Consider the following 16,392-nt stretch of genomic DNA (forward strand, 5'->3'; position numbering starts at 1 on the left):
TGAAGGGGGCAAAAAAAAAAAAAAAGTCCAGTGGTCCAGTCATTTTAATAAAGAAGCCGACAGCTCTTTTAAAATGGAATACTCTAACAGCCACTATCGTTTTAATACTAGCAGCGGAACAGAAAAGCAAACCAGCAGTTTACATGATACTCATGGTTACAGGCTAACAAAACACACACATTCTGCAGCAAACTACAGTTCCGAGATTTACAATTAGCATAAATATACGAATACACATATTTAACCCATTTAAAGATGACCACGGTGTGGTAAAAGCATGTTGGCTGCTGATCAACTGTACGGTGTTGCCTTATGTCAGCCAATTGTTGACAGTCTGTGAGATCGCCACTAATGCAGCGTCTTATTGCTGAAACGACGTTGGTTACATTTGATGTATTCCGCAACCTTTATCCAGGAGGCAGACAGTTTATGCCATCTGCTTTTGTATAATGACATCTAAATAGATGTATTTTTTGGGGTCATATTCGCTCCAGTACAAATATAACAGGCATATTGTAATACCTCGGTTCACGTGGGAATACCGAACCATCAGGGGTGTACCAAATGGTTTGATAAAATACCAAATACCATTACAGCCCTAATAGCCATCTCGTATTAAATCCACTGTTGAGTGTATTTTTATGTTTTTGTTTATTTACAATGTAAAGGTTTGTGGAATGCCATTTTCTTCAATTTTTCCCCCCCATATTGGTATTTTACTATTGCCCACACATTACCTGCTATATGTAGTTCTACCTTACAGTAAATTTTATTTATTCAACATTTACCTATACTTGGCAATATGTTTTTAACTGTCTTGCTGAAAGGAAGATATTAAGTCATATTAGAGAGATAGATGGATAGATAGAGATGCTTTATTGTCATTGTAAGTACAATGAGATTTAGTTTGGAACACGCCAGCAGATGCACAGTATATTTATAATTAAATAAATTCTGAGGCATAAAATAGAATGGGAGAGTATGTACAAGATTTTACACACACATATATGTGTGTAAAAACTCTACCTCTGTGATTACGGATTTACTTATTTCATGTCTCGTGTATATATATACACTCACCTAAAGGATTATTAGGAACACCATACTAATACGGTGTTTGACCCCCTTTCGCCTTCAGAACTGCCTGAAATCTACATGGCATTGATTCAACAAGGTGCTGAAAGCATTCTTTAGAAATGTTGGCCCATATTGATAGGATAGCATCTTGCAGTTGATGGAGATTTGTGGGATGCACATCCAGGGCACGAAGCTCCCGTTCCACCACATCCCAAAGATGCTCTATTGGGTTGAGATCTGGTGACTGTGGGGGCCATTGTAGTACAGTGAACTCATTGTCATGTTCAAGAAACCAATTTGAAATGATTCGAGCTTTGTGACATGGTGCATTATCCTGCTGGAAGTAGCCATCAGAGGATGGGTACATGGTGGTCATAAAGGGATGGACATGGTCAGAAACAATGCTCAGGTAGGCCGTGGCATTTAAACGATGCCCAATTGGCACTAAGGGGCCTAAAGTGTGCCAAGAAAACATCCCCCACACCATTACACCACCACCACCAGCCTGCACAGTGGTAACAAGGCATGATGGATCCATGTTCTCATTCTGTTTACGCCAAATTCTGACTCAACCATTTGAATGTCTCAACAGAAATCGAGACTCATCAGACCAGGCAACATTTTTCCAGTCTTCAACTGTCCAATTTTGGTGAGCTCGTGCAAATTGTAGCCTCTTTTTCCTATTTGTAGTGGAGATGAGTGGTACCCGGTGGGGTCTTCTGCTGTTGTAGCCCATCCACCTCAAGGTTGTGCGTGTTGTGGCTTCACAAATGCTTTGCTGCATACCTCGGTTGTAACGAGTGGTTATTTCAGTCAAAGTTGCTCTTCTATCAGCTTGAATCAGTCGGCCCACCTCTAGCATCAACAAGGCATTTTCGCCCACAGGACTGCCGCATACTGGATGTTTTTCCCTTTGCACACCATTCTTTGTAAACCCTAGAAATGGTTGTGCGTGAAAATCCCAGTAACTGAGCAGATTGTGAAATACTCAGACCAACAACCATGCCACGCTCAAAATTGCTTAAATCACCTTTCTTTCCCATTCTGACATTCAGTTTGGAGTTCAGGAGATTGCCTTGACCAGGACCACACCCCTAAATGCATTGAAGCAACTGCCATGTGATTGGTTGATTAGATAATTGCATTAATGAGAAATTGAACAGGTGTTCCTAATAATCCTTTAGGTGAGAGTATATATACACACACACACACACACACACACACAAAATCGATTAAATTCTCCGAAGACAAATTTCGCCAAGTTCCCCATGATACATTTTGCTGACCAGCTACCAGACTACTTCAAAAAAAAATCTGTTGAAATTTAATTGCGTCCAGTTTGGTACCCATACAATGCCTCTACACAGACATGTGTGCGCACTCTCACCAGCGGACAGAGAGCGCGTGCCGGAAAATATGTCGAATCAAACACCTGAAAAGCAGAAAAAAATATCTGCGTTTTTTTAAACGCTCCCAGGGTGGTGAAGATGGCAACACTCGCTCTCCTGCGAGGAGCAGCCGGAATAGCTCTTTGTGGATAATTGTCATAAAAAGATATGTTCTGATGTTTAGTTCAGTTGTTCTATTTACTGCTGTCAAAAAAGAAACATATGAACACCATGAATTCTGTCTGTGTCCGTCTGTCCCCCCCTCCCAAAGCTGTAAACCTAGGGGAAACACAGAGCATGTTTCATGGAATAAAATCATCTTTGCACACTATTCTTTAGCAGAAAGATTAACTAAAGCCCAACCGATACAGGATTTTCTGATACCAAAACCAATTTAGATCTGATGATTCAAAAATTCAATAGATACACTGGTTGATATAAATTTTTCATTTTCCTGAAATAAAGATTTTCCTCAACATTTGTGTGTAGTTATGTAAAAGTACTCACTATGACAAAACGCAGTTTAGGAATAAACTTATTCTACTGTCATAAATAATACTTCGAACAGAAGTACAACAAAATATTAAAGTTTCAGTCAAATGCATGTTCCAAACAAGTGGGTTGCTAACAAGAGAGTTGTGATGTACCCTCTGGTGGACAAACTACGCAATGGCAAAATTCATAACGGTTTAAGGACTTCTTCCAGCTCTCTGTTTAACTGCCATTTATTGACCATCATAAATGCTAATAGTGATTTATCTGCAATTGGCTCATACTGGCATATTGGTCAGGCTCCAATGTCAACAAGAGATCATATCCAATAAGCAATATTTACTACAAAGCCAACAGATTTTTACAAAACTAAACCATTTGTCATGGCTTGCAGGGCCCAGTAGTGTGACACTCTTGCCTTACCACCAAACTTCAACTGTTAGCCATCTACTCCAATACTGCAAGGGTTGTACAGTTATCAACGTTGTTAAAATTATTTCCACAACTTTCACACGTTGCATTTTGCAAAATTTAGTGCAATTTAGCCAGGGATGCTAAAAGCATAAACACAATGGGTCAATTGCAGCCCACTTGCCGATTTAGAATGCAGGTGCTGGTTGTTGCAGGCCCCCTGGTACAGTAGGAGGTCCGCAGTTTTGACCTGAATTGCAGTATGAAAATGTTCAGCTGGTACAGTAGTTTCCAGCATATCAAGATTAACCACTGTTGCTCAGCACAAAAAAAAAAGTTGATGCAGATTACTTACAACGAACCCTACATAATTAAAGATGACTTTTAATAAACATGAATTAAAGTGGCTTTAAAAGTTACTTTAAATAAGATGCTAATAAATAAAACATGACATTTCGTTGTTCCATAGGCTACTGCTGCCAATGCAAAAATAAATGCAAAAAGACTGTGGCGATCAAAATTAGAGAACGTGCCGTTCTATTATACACCCAGCTTATCTGAAATAAAAGTTATTCTAACATGAATAGATGTATTTTAATCATATTTCATCAGTAAAAGCTATGCCACATCACAATATACATGGTTTAAACAAGAAAACTGAAGAATGCATACGATCAAAATTTGTTATACTTGACAGTTTTTGGATCTAATCAGAAACATCTGGCAACCATGATCTATTTGGCAACATTGCTACGCATTTTGCAAGATGGTGGACCTCTCCAAGGTGACCGAAACACTGACATTAGGTTATTCAATTCTCAAATATTGAAGCTGTACAATAAAACTAAGGGCATTTTTCCACTGCACCAGGTACTGAACTTTCGGTACTTCCCCAAAGTACCGAAAGTACAGTACTTCAAGGTGTTGGTTTCCCACTGGTGCAAAAACTAGTACTGTCACCAAATGACAACACATATTTTGTACTGAATTTGAAATGGCTGCAGTGTATTATAGGGCTGGATGATATGTAATATTAATGACATCACATATTATGCACATCCAATTCTTTATATTGCTAGTCAGCAGTATTAAAATAAGGCTTTCTTACTTTCAATTCTGTACGAACATCAAGGGTTAAAGTTTCGCTAAAATATTATTACCGTCTTACTCTATCATAAGGGGGGGAAAAAAAAAAAAAAAACTTAGCAGGCTTTGGAATTTTAATTATTTCTTTTATACATTGGTGGAGTGGTGGCTCTGAGGCTAGGGATCTGTGCCAGAAACTGGAAGATTGCTGGTTCAAATCCCATGAATTGCCAGAGTCATTCTACTACATTGAGCCCTTGAGAATGGCCCTTAACCTGCAATTGCTTCGTCTTGGGAATGATGTTAATCTACATCCAGCCCCATAAAGAGATCCTCCAACTTACAGGGAATAACTTGGGGATTGGTGGCAGGATTGGCACTGCAGCCACTGGGAAAAAACCTCACTGGCACTTTTGGTACTGGAACTCGACCAGAAGTCACTGGAAAAGCAAAAGTACTGAAAGTACTGTACCAAAAGTACCATACTTGGTGCAGAGGAAAGGTTTCTTCTACAATTTTTTTTTTAACCATTCTCTAATTTTCATCGCATGCCTTCTTCAAATTTCTTGTTTAAACCATCCTAATAACGATCCCATCCGAATAACGATCCTTTGCTATCTATGCTCTTATTTAATTTCTATTTACTTTTATCATCTGTAATCTACACTGAATGTGAATACATCTTATTTTAAACCAACTATGTGAACAATTAGGCGTATGAAATGTGACATGAAACAGGTAGTTTTTTTACAAAAATACAATAGTAGTGCTACTGATTTGAAATTTCAACATTGCAGTGTACCATGATCGGTCAGAATATGTGATGAGGTAGTTAGTCCATCTCAGGAGTAGTATTTTCTTTTTAGTGTCCAATAGAGGGCAGCAGCTATTCTGTGGTGTTGGTTGCAATTGGGACCTTTTTTTAATCTATAATTTCGGACTTTTTTCTTTGACTAAGTTGGTCGCTATTAGTATTAAGGTGTTGTACTAATCTTGTGTGAAGCTGCATGCTAACTAGGCCATCAACAGAGGTACCGTATATTCTGTTGGTTGCAACGCTTTTTTCTCCTCCTAACAAGCGCTTACCTTGAAGTCGACCCGGATCTTGTGTGAAGGTTGGGAGGGTTCCTTTTCCCTCTGGGCAAAGCCATTAGCCAGCGCAGCCAGGACACTGGGAGGTGTCTGCTCCAGGGGACTCTGAGAACGAGCAAGACATGGCAGATCAAAGCAGGCATTGTCAAGCATGACTTCCTCAGCCTTGAGCTGCTCACCAGCACCCTCTGCCTGCACATGTGGAGCTGGCAGACCATGTGCGTCTATATTCAGGGGAGCTGACTCAGTCAGCAGAAACAAGGGCTCTAATAGCAGGTCCTCCTGCTCAGACCCTGTGTCCTCCTGTTCGGAGCATAATGGTGACTGCACTATTTGCAGGAGCAACTCCTGTGCCTGCAGGTTATTCCTCTCTGCCTGGTCGTCATCCTCAGGGTCGCCCGTTGGCCCCCAGCTGTGCCGGTGAGGGGTAGGACCGCTAAAGCCAGAGCCAAAAAGCAGGAGAAGAATACAAGCAGCTACGTGCTATGAAAAAGGAAGGAGACAGGAATTCCCACCACAAAGTGCACAGGGATAGGGATGCGGATGAAAGGAGGGAAAAGTGCAGACACCACAGCACTTCCCACAGGCACGTCATCCACCTCAGAGAGCCACCGTCGGTGTTAATCCATGCAGCCAGGGGTAAGGAAGCAACGATAAATGTGTAAAAAGGGAGTAACAACAAAATACAAGAGCATCCTTTTGACATGAACCTGTCGGCCCCTAAAGCACAAACACTGCGAATTGGACTTCACAAGGCTTTGGCAGCAGTTACCTTTTCTACTTTGCGTCGCCCTAATGGGCCTCTGTGCTGCCCTGAGCGACGACCCCTCATGCCATCTTCAGAGGTATCACCTGGCAACCCATCCATGGACCCAAAATCTACAGAAAAACAGCGCAATGAATACAATTGTTGGAAAGCATCCCCCATCACTGGGTAAAGGAGAGTCATATTCTAGGCCAGGTGCATTTGGACCGGCCACTGCTTCCCAATCCTGTTTCCACCCTCCCCACTCATACCCTGACTGCGGGGGCCTGTAGACCTTCTCCGAGGGGATGCCGAGTTAGTGCTCCCCATCAGGTCTAGGTCCGAGTCATAATCCAGAAGGTCACAGTAAGAGCGCTGCTTGACACAGCGACGTGGCTGTTTCCGGAGCGATGGGCTTTGGCCATCAGGAAGGCCTGTGGGCGACACTCTACCCCCATCCCCAGCATCCCCTTCCTCATTGCTGGAATGGCATACACTGGCCGATGAGCGTCTCCGCTTCCCATGGCCTGAGAAAGGGTTCAATAACATAATAAAGGAAAGCGTTACTTCAACAAGAGAGGATCTCATTATAAAGTCAGTTCTTAAACATTTAGGTGTCATGTGTAATAGCGACATCCTGTGTGCATACAGTGCAAGTGTAGGCAGTCATACCTTTGTAAAGCTTCCCTCCTAAACGCAGTGCCTTTTTTTCCTCAATCCAATCGCACCTTTTATACCTAAAAGAGAAGGACCCAATTAAATAAGAATTCATGCTAAATTACAGGACTGCTTAATAAAAATTCAAAAATACAATGTCTCTCACACAGTGAGGGACCTTCTGAAATCACTTACACACAGCACTGACGCTTGGTGTTAGGTCCACCGAACTTTGGCTTGTCCAGGCAGTTCATGCACTTGCCGCAATCCTCTTCGTGCAAGCATCCCTTGCACTTGCCGCATCTGCGAGATCTCAAGCCGAAGCCCCCAAAGTCACCCCTGAACCGGCCCCCACATGACTTCCTCCCCTTAAGAGTTTTCTGGTCTTGTAGAGTGGGACTCTCTGGTTCAGATGGTGACACACCTGCAAAATATCAATGCAAGTCATCTTATACAAGAATGGTCACTAAGAGGATCAACGTTTAAAGGTGAATATTAATCCCTCACTAAAACAGACAAGTTTTAAGGTATGGCAAGAAAAGCTGTTGAGGCATTTTTACCACCCAAATCACTTTTGTCATAATCCATGTGACACAGAATACTTCTAAACTCTTCCAGGCAAGGCTACCAAAAGATCAACAGAATTAAACCACAAAATAATACTCCAATAACTTCAAATTCAGAATTATATTACCAAATTGGAGGAGATCAGTGACTTGCAAGGAATGTCTGCTGAGCTACTCATAACTCAAAGTTCTACGAACTTATTGCTTTTCCCATGCTAATTTGGCATATCTCCCTGTTCCTGCTGTCTGGTGTGAAAGCGATACACAAAAGTGGGCAGAAGCTACAAAGGTTCCAGGTCAATACAGACCAGGGACTTGTAAATCAGGCACTTTGGTGTGAAAGTGCCTAATAGTAGCTACTGACTCACAGAAAAGGGGACTCATAGTTTTCTTTTGGCATTTGTCTAACCGCTGCAGAAATGATAGCTTTACCTTGTGCTGCTGGAGAGGAGGGGATGGTCTCTCTCTCGTGAAGGGGAAGGGCGCTCAGTCTCGGAACGTCATCTGGCACCATGGCACGAGGCTGGCCCAGCACGACAGCGGCATCTCGGCACACATGCTTGATCCGTGGCCCTCCCACACGCTGCTTAACAGGGAGTAAGAGAGAAGATAGTCACTGTTACAAGTGATAGGCACCATATGAATAAATACAACACAAAAAGAGCAGGCTGTAATTCATATATTCAAAGGCAGCAGTACCACGGCTAACGACACAGCTACCGAAATACTGTAGATGACTGAACCGGACAATCAGCCATTCAGACAAGGGATTTTGTCGGCTCATTCACCACTTTGAAGCTTGATACAGTGTCCCAAATTGGAGCTACTTTGCTGGTGTCTCGCTGTCTGCATTTGTGGATGCACTAGCGAAATGTTTCAGTGAGATTTTAGGTGCTCAAAGGTTAGCTGGATATTGGTAATATTAATCAAAAATATATTATCGTATTGTCTAAATTTCCACATTGGTGCATCACAATTTTAGTGTTAATGAACTTTAACCCTCTGGGGTCGACAGCATAGCTGGCAAAGCCGCATATCCTTCTCATGTATTTCAGTTCATAACTCACTGAAATCTTATTGTAGAAACATGGGAAAAAAAACGCTGACTAAATCCGTAATCTGTCTTCTTTTCAAAACATCCATTGTCGGAAGAATTAAAGTTTTTTAGATTAGGTTAACCCTCTGGGGTCGAGTGTGTCGTCAAGTATTTTTCACATTTATTTCAGTTTACCTCTCCTGGAGCCGACACCTTATCGTGGTGGAGGCCCCAGGTAGGGTCACCCAAGGCAAACAGGTCCTGGTTGAGGAACCAGACGAAGTGCGGCTCACAAGACCCCTTATGATGAGTTATAACATGGATCCACGATTTCCTTTGCCCGGACGTGGGTCACCGGGGCCCCCCCCTGGAGCCAGGCCTGGGGGTGGGGCTCGATGGCGAGTGCCTGGTGGCCAGGCCTGCACCCATGGGGCCTGGTTGGGCACAGCCCGAACAAGGCACGTGGGTCTCCCCTCCAATGGGCTCACCACCTGTAGGAGGGGCCATAGGGGTCGGGTGCAGTGCGAGTTGGACAGTGGCTGAAGGCGGGGAACTTGGCGATCTGATCCTCGGCTGCAGAAGCTAGCTCTAGGGACATGGAATGTCACCTCTCTGTTGGGGAAGGAGCCTGAGCTGGTGCGCGAGGCAGTGAAGTTCTGACTAGATGTAGTCGGGCTCACCTCGACACATGGCCTGGGCTCTGGAACCAGTCTCCTCGAAGGGGGTTGGACCCTCTTCCACTCAGGAGTTGCTCACGGGGAGAGGCGCCGAGCTGGAGTTGGCATACTTATTGCCCACTTGCTGGGCGCCTGTACATTGGGGTTTACCGCGGTGGACGAGAGGGTAGCCTCCCTTCACCTTCGGGTGGGGGGACGGGTCCTGACTGTTGTTTGCGCTTATGTGCCAAACGGCAGTTCAGAATACCCACCCTTTTTGGAGTCCTTGGAAGGGGTGTTGGAGAGCGCTCCTCCCGGTGACTGTCTTGTTCTGCTGGGGGACTTCAATGCTCACATGGGCAATGACAGTGAGACCTGGAGGAGCGTGAAGGGGGGACCGGAGGGTGTGTTCCAACTATAGGGGGATCACACTCCTCAGCCTCCCTGGTAAGGTCTATTCGGGGGTGCTCGGATTCAGGAGGAGCAGTGTGGTTTTCGCCCTGGCCGTGGAACAGTGGACCAGCTCTATACTCTCGGCAGGGTCCTTGAGGGTGCGTCGGAGTTTGCCCAACCAGTCTACATGTGCTTTGTGGACTTGGAGAAGGCATTCAACTGCGTCCCTCAGGGAGTCCTGTGGGGAGTGCTCCAGGAGTATGGGGTGCCGGGCTGCCTTATAAGGGCTGTTCGGTCCCTGTACAACCGGTGTCAGAGCTTGGTCCGTATTGCCGGCAGTAAGTCGGACTCGTTCCCGGTGAGGGTTGGACTCCGCCAGGGCTGCCCTTTATCATAACTTTTATGGGACAGAATTTCTAGGCGCAGCCAGGGCGTTGAGGGTGTCCGGTTTGGTGATCTCAGGATTAGGTCTCTGCTTTTTGCAGATGACGTGGTTCTGTTGGCCTCATCAGACCATGACCTTCGGCTCTCACTGGAGCAGTTCGCAGCCGAGTGTGAAGCGGCTGGAATGAAAATCAGCACCTCCAAATCCGAGACCATGGACCTCAGCCGGAAAAGGGTGGAGTGCTCTCTCCGGGACAGGGAGGAGGTCCTTCCCCAAGTGGAGGAGTTTAAGCATCTTGGGGTCTTGTTCACGAGTGAGGGAAGGATGGAACAGGAGATCAACAGGCGGATCGGTGCAGAGTCAGCAGTGATGCGGGCGCTGCATCGGTCTGTCGTGGTGAAGAAGGAGCTGAGCCAAAAGGCAAAGGCTCTCAATTTACCAGTCGATCTACGTTCCTACCCTCACCTATGGTCACGAGCTGTGGGTAGTGATCGAAAGAACGAGATCGCGAGTGCAAGCGGCCGAAATGAGTTTCCTCCGCAGGGTAGCTGGGCTATCCATTAGAGATAGGGTGAGGAGCTCGGTCATTCGGGAGGGACTCGGAGTAGAGCCGCTGCTCCTCCGCATTGAGAGGAGCCAGATGAGGTGGCTCGGGCATCTGCTTAGGATGCCTCCTGGACGCCTCCCTGGTGAGGTGTTACAGGCATGTCCCACTGGGAGGAGGCCCCAGGGAAGACCCAGGACACGCTGGAGGGACTATGTCTCTTGGCTGGCCTGGGAACGCCTCGGGATTCCCCCAGAGGAGCTGGAAGAAGTGGCCAGGGAGAGGGAAGTCTGGGTTTCCCTACTGAGACTGCTGCCCCCGCGACCCGACCTCGGATAAGAGGAAGCTAATGGCTGGATGGATGGATATTTCAGTTTATATCTCGCTGAAATCTTATTGTAGAATTATGAAAAAAAATCCTGGCTAAATCCGTAATCTGTCTTCTTTTCAAAACATCCATTGTCGGAAGTATTAACGTTTTTAAAATTAGGTTAAATCTGCAAAAAAGTAAACTGTCACCTTTCTTTGTTTTACCTGCATCAGGAGCGTGTAGTACCACCCTAACATGAAGAACGCTATTCGCATTCTAAATAGCTGCATTACTGCATAATTTGATGAACAAAGCAACGGTGAAATGCAATCCAGATACATCCCCCATCAGCGCCATAAAAGGGGGGGCTGTGTGGCCAGGTGTGAATGGCTCATGCATGCACATGAGAGCTCCTACATATTCAATGGAAGGAGACCAGAAATAGTGACATGGGTTAGGTTTTTCTTATTCATTCACAGGTGAAAAGTATTCTACTGTGTCGGATACGGGTTCAGGTCAGACGTAGGAGAGCGCAGGTCTAAATTTTGGTTTTCAAAACATAATGTGCCAACAAAAAATACCCAAGGACTATATTTTAATAACACACAAAAAATCCCTGCATTCAAGATAAAACGTAAAATCCATATCAGTTCATGCCTGCATGCACATTCCCGGAAACCTCTCCCACTTTCATTTTTGAAAACACGCATGCGATCTCCTGCAGTTGTTCGAAATGGATGCTGAGGAGTTGAAATGAAAACTAGCAAGTGGAGAGTTTAAAGTTGTGGCCAATACCTCCACTAAAATCAAGTTCGACATGTGGGAGAATTTTGGAGTTCTCAGATAACGAAAACAATGTTGGTAAACATTGTCACTGCGTGTAAAACATGCCTGAAAGTTTTTGTGTGTGATAGCCACAGATGTGGAACTTCATCGCTTAGGAAGCATGCTTTCTCATGCGCCGGATATGTAATCCAGGAGTGAAGGAGTCAGCTGAGGCCATCAGCTGTGGACAATATCCTTTAACACAGTAATATAAAGCACCACACGAAACACTAGTCTATGCCTCCCCGTAGGAATTCCAATCGGGTAATTTTATTTTATTTCTGTCGGATAATGGTTCGGATATGGGTTTAAGTATGACAGGTACAGGCGGGTGCAGTTTGTCAAAAAATGACAAGTGATGTCATTTAAATCTGATACTTCCCCTGTCTTGTTTAGCTTGAAAAATAAAAATCTGTAATATCTTAGTAGTTACAGAAATTAAGCCAGTTGCAGCCGAATGAGCAAATCTTACATGTAGTCTTATAAGCCAATATACAGGCTACACTGCAAGCGTACAAAGCTAAAACACTGCAACAAAGCTGTTGATATCGCAACAATAACATCACTATATCACCCAAGCCTAGCAATGATTTCTCTAAATGAAGACCAGTTGTTCGTACCTGAGGAATACCATTTTGAGGTCCTCTCTCAAGGCGCTCTTTCAGTTTCCTTCTCCTCCTTTTCACAACCACCATGCTTGGATCTCGAGAACCCATATTCTGAGATCCAGAAAGAAGCTGGAAGTGCAAAACAAGCAGGAAGTATAGACACTGTATTACAATGTTTTCTTTCTACACTACATACTTTACTATTATTACCAACAGTAATTTCAAAATGGACACATATGTAGTTTTTCCACAGCTGATATTAGACATTGTAAAACCAAGTCATTACCTGAGAAGACTTCAGTTGTTTCTGCTGGTCAATTTTAATGAGCTGGACCTTTGCTCTCTTTAAAAGATGAAACATCCTCTTGTTTGCACCGGTGAGATGAATTCTGTGGGAGGTACCCTTCTCTTCCAGAACCACTCGGTCACTTTCTGCACTATGATCAAGCTCTTCCTTGGAGTCTTGCTTTTGACCTTCTGGGTCAATCGATTCTCCTGTAGAGGATACTAACAAACATAAAAGCCTATTTAAGGATTGGTTGTTAAATCCATTTATATTGCATAGTACTGATATAACCCATGCCAAAACTCAGAAACAGCAATTTTAAAACACTTTATATTTTAACTTACTCTATGACCTTATCAAAATAGGCAAAAGGAAGACAGTTTTACCTTTTGGCACATCCATTGGCCCGGTGGAGTCTAAAGCCCTCTCAGTTTTGCTTTCTTCTTCTACTGGGTCTGTAGTCCTATCAGACTTGTTTTTCTCATTTGCAGCACTCCGTTCAATGTGAGATTTCAACATTTCAGAAGTAAGTGTGCGGACACAAACTGACACTTTACGTACAACACCTGGAGAGTCAAGGTCCTCTATCTTCAACTTGCCTTTTTCCAAGTTGGAGAGCAAAGAACAAGGTCTGGAACTTTTTGCCATTGTATCTTGCATTCTATTCACTGCCTCAGAAGAGGACTTCAAAGCAGGTTTAACTAGATCACTAATACGTTTCCTTCGTTTTTTCCGTGTACCTGTATTCAGCTTCTTCAATTTCTTGTACACTTCAAAGTGAGGAGTCTTCTTATTTAGCTTTTGGGTTTTTTTCAAAGCAGAACTTGAACTGACTGATGAAAGAAAATCAGAAGACTTCTCTCCCTTGCTAACTTGTTCGTTATGCTTCGCCAGTGTGTACACTTCCCCACCAGAGGAGCCAAGTACTCGCCACTTAAAGCTTGGCTCTCGCAAAAGAGACTTTCGCTTTCCAGACAGGCTTTCTGACAGGTGGCTTTCAGTAGCAAGTGTCAAGTTCTGGTCAGGCTCTGGAGTTACTGACAAATCAACATCTGACAGCCTACCTGTTGGAAGGTCATCACCCTGCACTGAGTTTTCAGGAAATTGGTGGTCTTCAACAGGACCATCTTTCTTTTTATATGAGCGATGGTGCAAATTAAAGTGGTGACCTTTTTTGGGGGAGGCCCTGCGTGGCAAAACAGACATGCCAGCATCATCCATGAACCTCATTGGGGTTTTGATGACACGTGAGGAACGTGCACTAACCACAGGCATTATAAAGTGGCGGATATTCTTGAGAAACTTTGATTTACCTTGTTTGATATTCCTGGAAGCCAAATGTGGCTCTGCCTGAACCCCAACTGTTTCTTCTGAACTAAACAGCTGCGTGGTCAAGCCCAATTCTACTTTTTTGCTTAAAATGGTCGACTTAGTTCTTGGCCGCTTCACCCCATGGAATGGAAGGGATGAGGTAGGAACTGGTTTCCTTCTGTATTTCTTCTTTAGAACACCAACTAGTTTGGGTCTTGATGGGGTTGATGTGGCAACAGGAGGGCAATTATTATCCAATGCAACCTCCTCCTCTTTGGGCAACTTTGGAAGTCCACCCCGTTTCAATCTTGGTCCAATTAATGATCGGCGTCTCTTTTTCCCACGTTTTAATGGGTGTCTGATGTAGCGTGAATGTGACCTTTCAGATATTGGAGGATCTAACACAAGCACTTCACCGTCTGTTGGCTTCTTTTCCAGCTCTCCTTTGCTTTCTGCCTGTGAGTCTGGCATAGTCTGAGGTTCAGAAGAACTTGATTCAAAGGCATTTGTGGGCTCTGAGTCCTTTCGGCTTGAGGAAGAACATTCTGTATTTTTAATTCCCATTTCATTTGGTACAGATTTTGGTTCAACAATAGCAGCTAACATTAATTCCTCAGTCTGGACCTCATTTTGGGCAGCAGGCAAGACTGACTGGATTTCAGCACCATTGTTTTGCTTACTCTTACGTTTATGGGTTGTCCACGGTTTGTGGCCACGCTTTTTGCGTGATGAGGCTAGGGGTAATCTAGTCTTTCGCTTAGAGATGGGGGGAGCAATCACCTCCAAAGTCAAAGGTTCTTGTGGAATTTCAGTGATATTACCTGCAGTGAACACTTTTTCAGGAGGATCAGGATTGATTCTCCTGATAAAGAGAGATGGCTGCATGTTTTGTTTTCCTGGAGAGGAAACCAGTTTCAGCTGAAGTGGTGGAACTGCTTTTTGTGATATCACAATATCATCTATTTGTGTTCCCTCCTCCAGATGTGCTTGAACTACCTCTACCTTTTCAACTTCAAGTAACGCACTGGGTGTTTCACTATCGAAAGACTTTTCCTGCCTCTCTTCAGGTTGAGTTACAGAGGCAGTATCAACTTTGGCATCCTGGTTATCCTCCTTGTACTGGCTCTGAGTCACCCAAGAGTCTGTAGATGCAGCTTGGATACCTTCTGGCATTACTTTTGTCACTCCTACTGTCTTTCCAAAATCTACGGACTCTTCCATCTTTGTATCTTTGCTCTTGCCTTTCACAACAGTCAGCGTCCAAACAAATTTACTCTGTTTCTTCCTAGAAGAGCCTTTGCTACCCCTGCCTCCACGAGACCGGCCTGAATCACCTACCATAGCCTTAGGGTTCCTCACCCTTGTCAATTTCAAGCCAGGAACACGCATATCTTCACCTTGTTTTTCATACAATAAGTTCTCACCAGGTTCTGTAGATGGTGTTTCCAACTCAGTAGCCAAAGAAAGTTTAATATCAGAAGCTTTGAAGACATCCCTCTGCTCTTCACTCCCAACTCCGCCATTGCTCTCCGTGCCCACTGGTTTGTCAGCTCCTGGGTTTGAAACCTCTGACAATTCTCTGGTCACACTTTCTTCCTGGTTGTTTTCTGATGTAACAATAAGGTCTCCATCATCTTCTAATAACGAAGCCTGCTTTTTAGGTGGTACCTTTCCTACTCTGCAAACTTCACTTCTCACTTTTGAAACTGCAGCATTTCCCCTACTTCTTTTTCTATCAGGTATGGATTCAGAACTTCTGTTTTCCAAAAGTAAACCAAGCCTCGGCAGAGTGTTTGTGTCCTCCATTTTCTGGTTATCAATCTCACATTTGGCTCCAGGTTCACCATCATTTGATTCCATTCTCTTACCTAACAGTCGGCGCCCCTGTCTTGCAATTTTGAGACTTTGCCCAGTATCACTTGGTTCTTCAGGTTTTTCAGACTCATAGGTTTCTCTCCCACTCTTTAACTTAACATGAGCACTTGAAAGTTGAGCTCCTTGGATTTGCCTAGTTTTTGATAAAAACTTGAACCCAGCTACTTTGAGCTTTTTTACAGCTTTTTTACGAACTACTACTTCTTTTTTAGCTGTCCTTTTAGTAACAAGCTTCACTGTGATCTTGGGTTTTGAGGTGTTTTGAGACTTCAATCCTTTTTTAATTATTTTAGATGGGCTGTTGTACAATGAATTCTTGCAACCACTTCTCTGTGACTTAGTATTTTCAGTTCTTGGTCTGCATGCCTGATTAACTTTTGAAACTTTTGCAGAAGCTGGGGGCTTAGCATTAGTTTCTGCTGCAACCAAAACTGGAGGGGGCTTGTCTTGTATCTGCTTTGACAACTGAATTTGGACAGGTTTGCCTATAAAAATAGACAGAGGGGAGGAAAAACATTATTCCAAAGCAAGACTTTGTCACTTGTGTACCAAGTGTTGTCACTGAAAAATTTTCCAACTGGGTTCAGTTTCACTCTATGTACTGGTATACTCTTGCAGCCCGGAGACATGTATTTAGTGGTGCTGGTTA

At 44.0% G+C, this 16,392-nt stretch overlaps 1 protein-coding gene across 2 annotated transcripts in view; it reads right to left on the reverse strand.

Annotated features, from left to right (window-relative positions):
* The window catches only part of LOC140586345 (histone-lysine N-methyltransferase 2B-like), a 73,952-nt gene extending 58,077 nt beyond the window's left edge, over positions 1 to 15,875 (reverse strand). The window contains exons 1-9 of one of the 2 annotated variants that reach the window (XM_072708154.1): positions 12,944 to 15,875; positions 12,558 to 12,778; positions 12,284 to 12,400; positions 7,947 to 8,097; positions 7,144 to 7,372; positions 6,964 to 7,028; positions 6,564 to 6,818; positions 6,319 to 6,425; positions 5,541 to 5,651 (exon numbers count right to left, since the gene is read on the reverse strand). In XM_072708154.1, the coding sequence (XP_072564255.1) occupies positions 5,541 to 5,651; positions 6,319 to 6,425; positions 6,564 to 6,818; positions 6,964 to 7,028; positions 7,144 to 7,372; positions 7,947 to 8,097; positions 12,284 to 12,400; positions 12,558 to 12,778; positions 12,944 to 15,728 (4,041 nt within the window). In that variant the 5' untranslated portion in view covers positions 15,729 to 15,875. Of the gene's footprint in view, positions 1 to 5,540; positions 5,652 to 6,318; positions 6,426 to 6,563; positions 6,819 to 6,963; positions 7,029 to 7,143; positions 7,373 to 7,946; positions 8,101 to 12,283; positions 12,401 to 12,557; positions 12,779 to 12,943 lie in introns of both variants that reach the window. The other variant, XM_072708153.1, reaches the window with a different exon arrangement.
* Between the last annotated feature and the right edge of the window lie 517 nt (positions 15,876 to 16,392).

Source organism: Paramormyrops kingsleyae, unplaced genomic scaffold (assembly GCF_048594095.1).
Source record: "Paramormyrops kingsleyae isolate MSU_618 unplaced genomic scaffold, PKINGS_0.4 ups41, whole genome shotgun sequence".
NCBI lineage: Eukaryota > Metazoa > Chordata > Actinopteri > Osteoglossiformes > Mormyridae > Paramormyrops > Paramormyrops kingsleyae.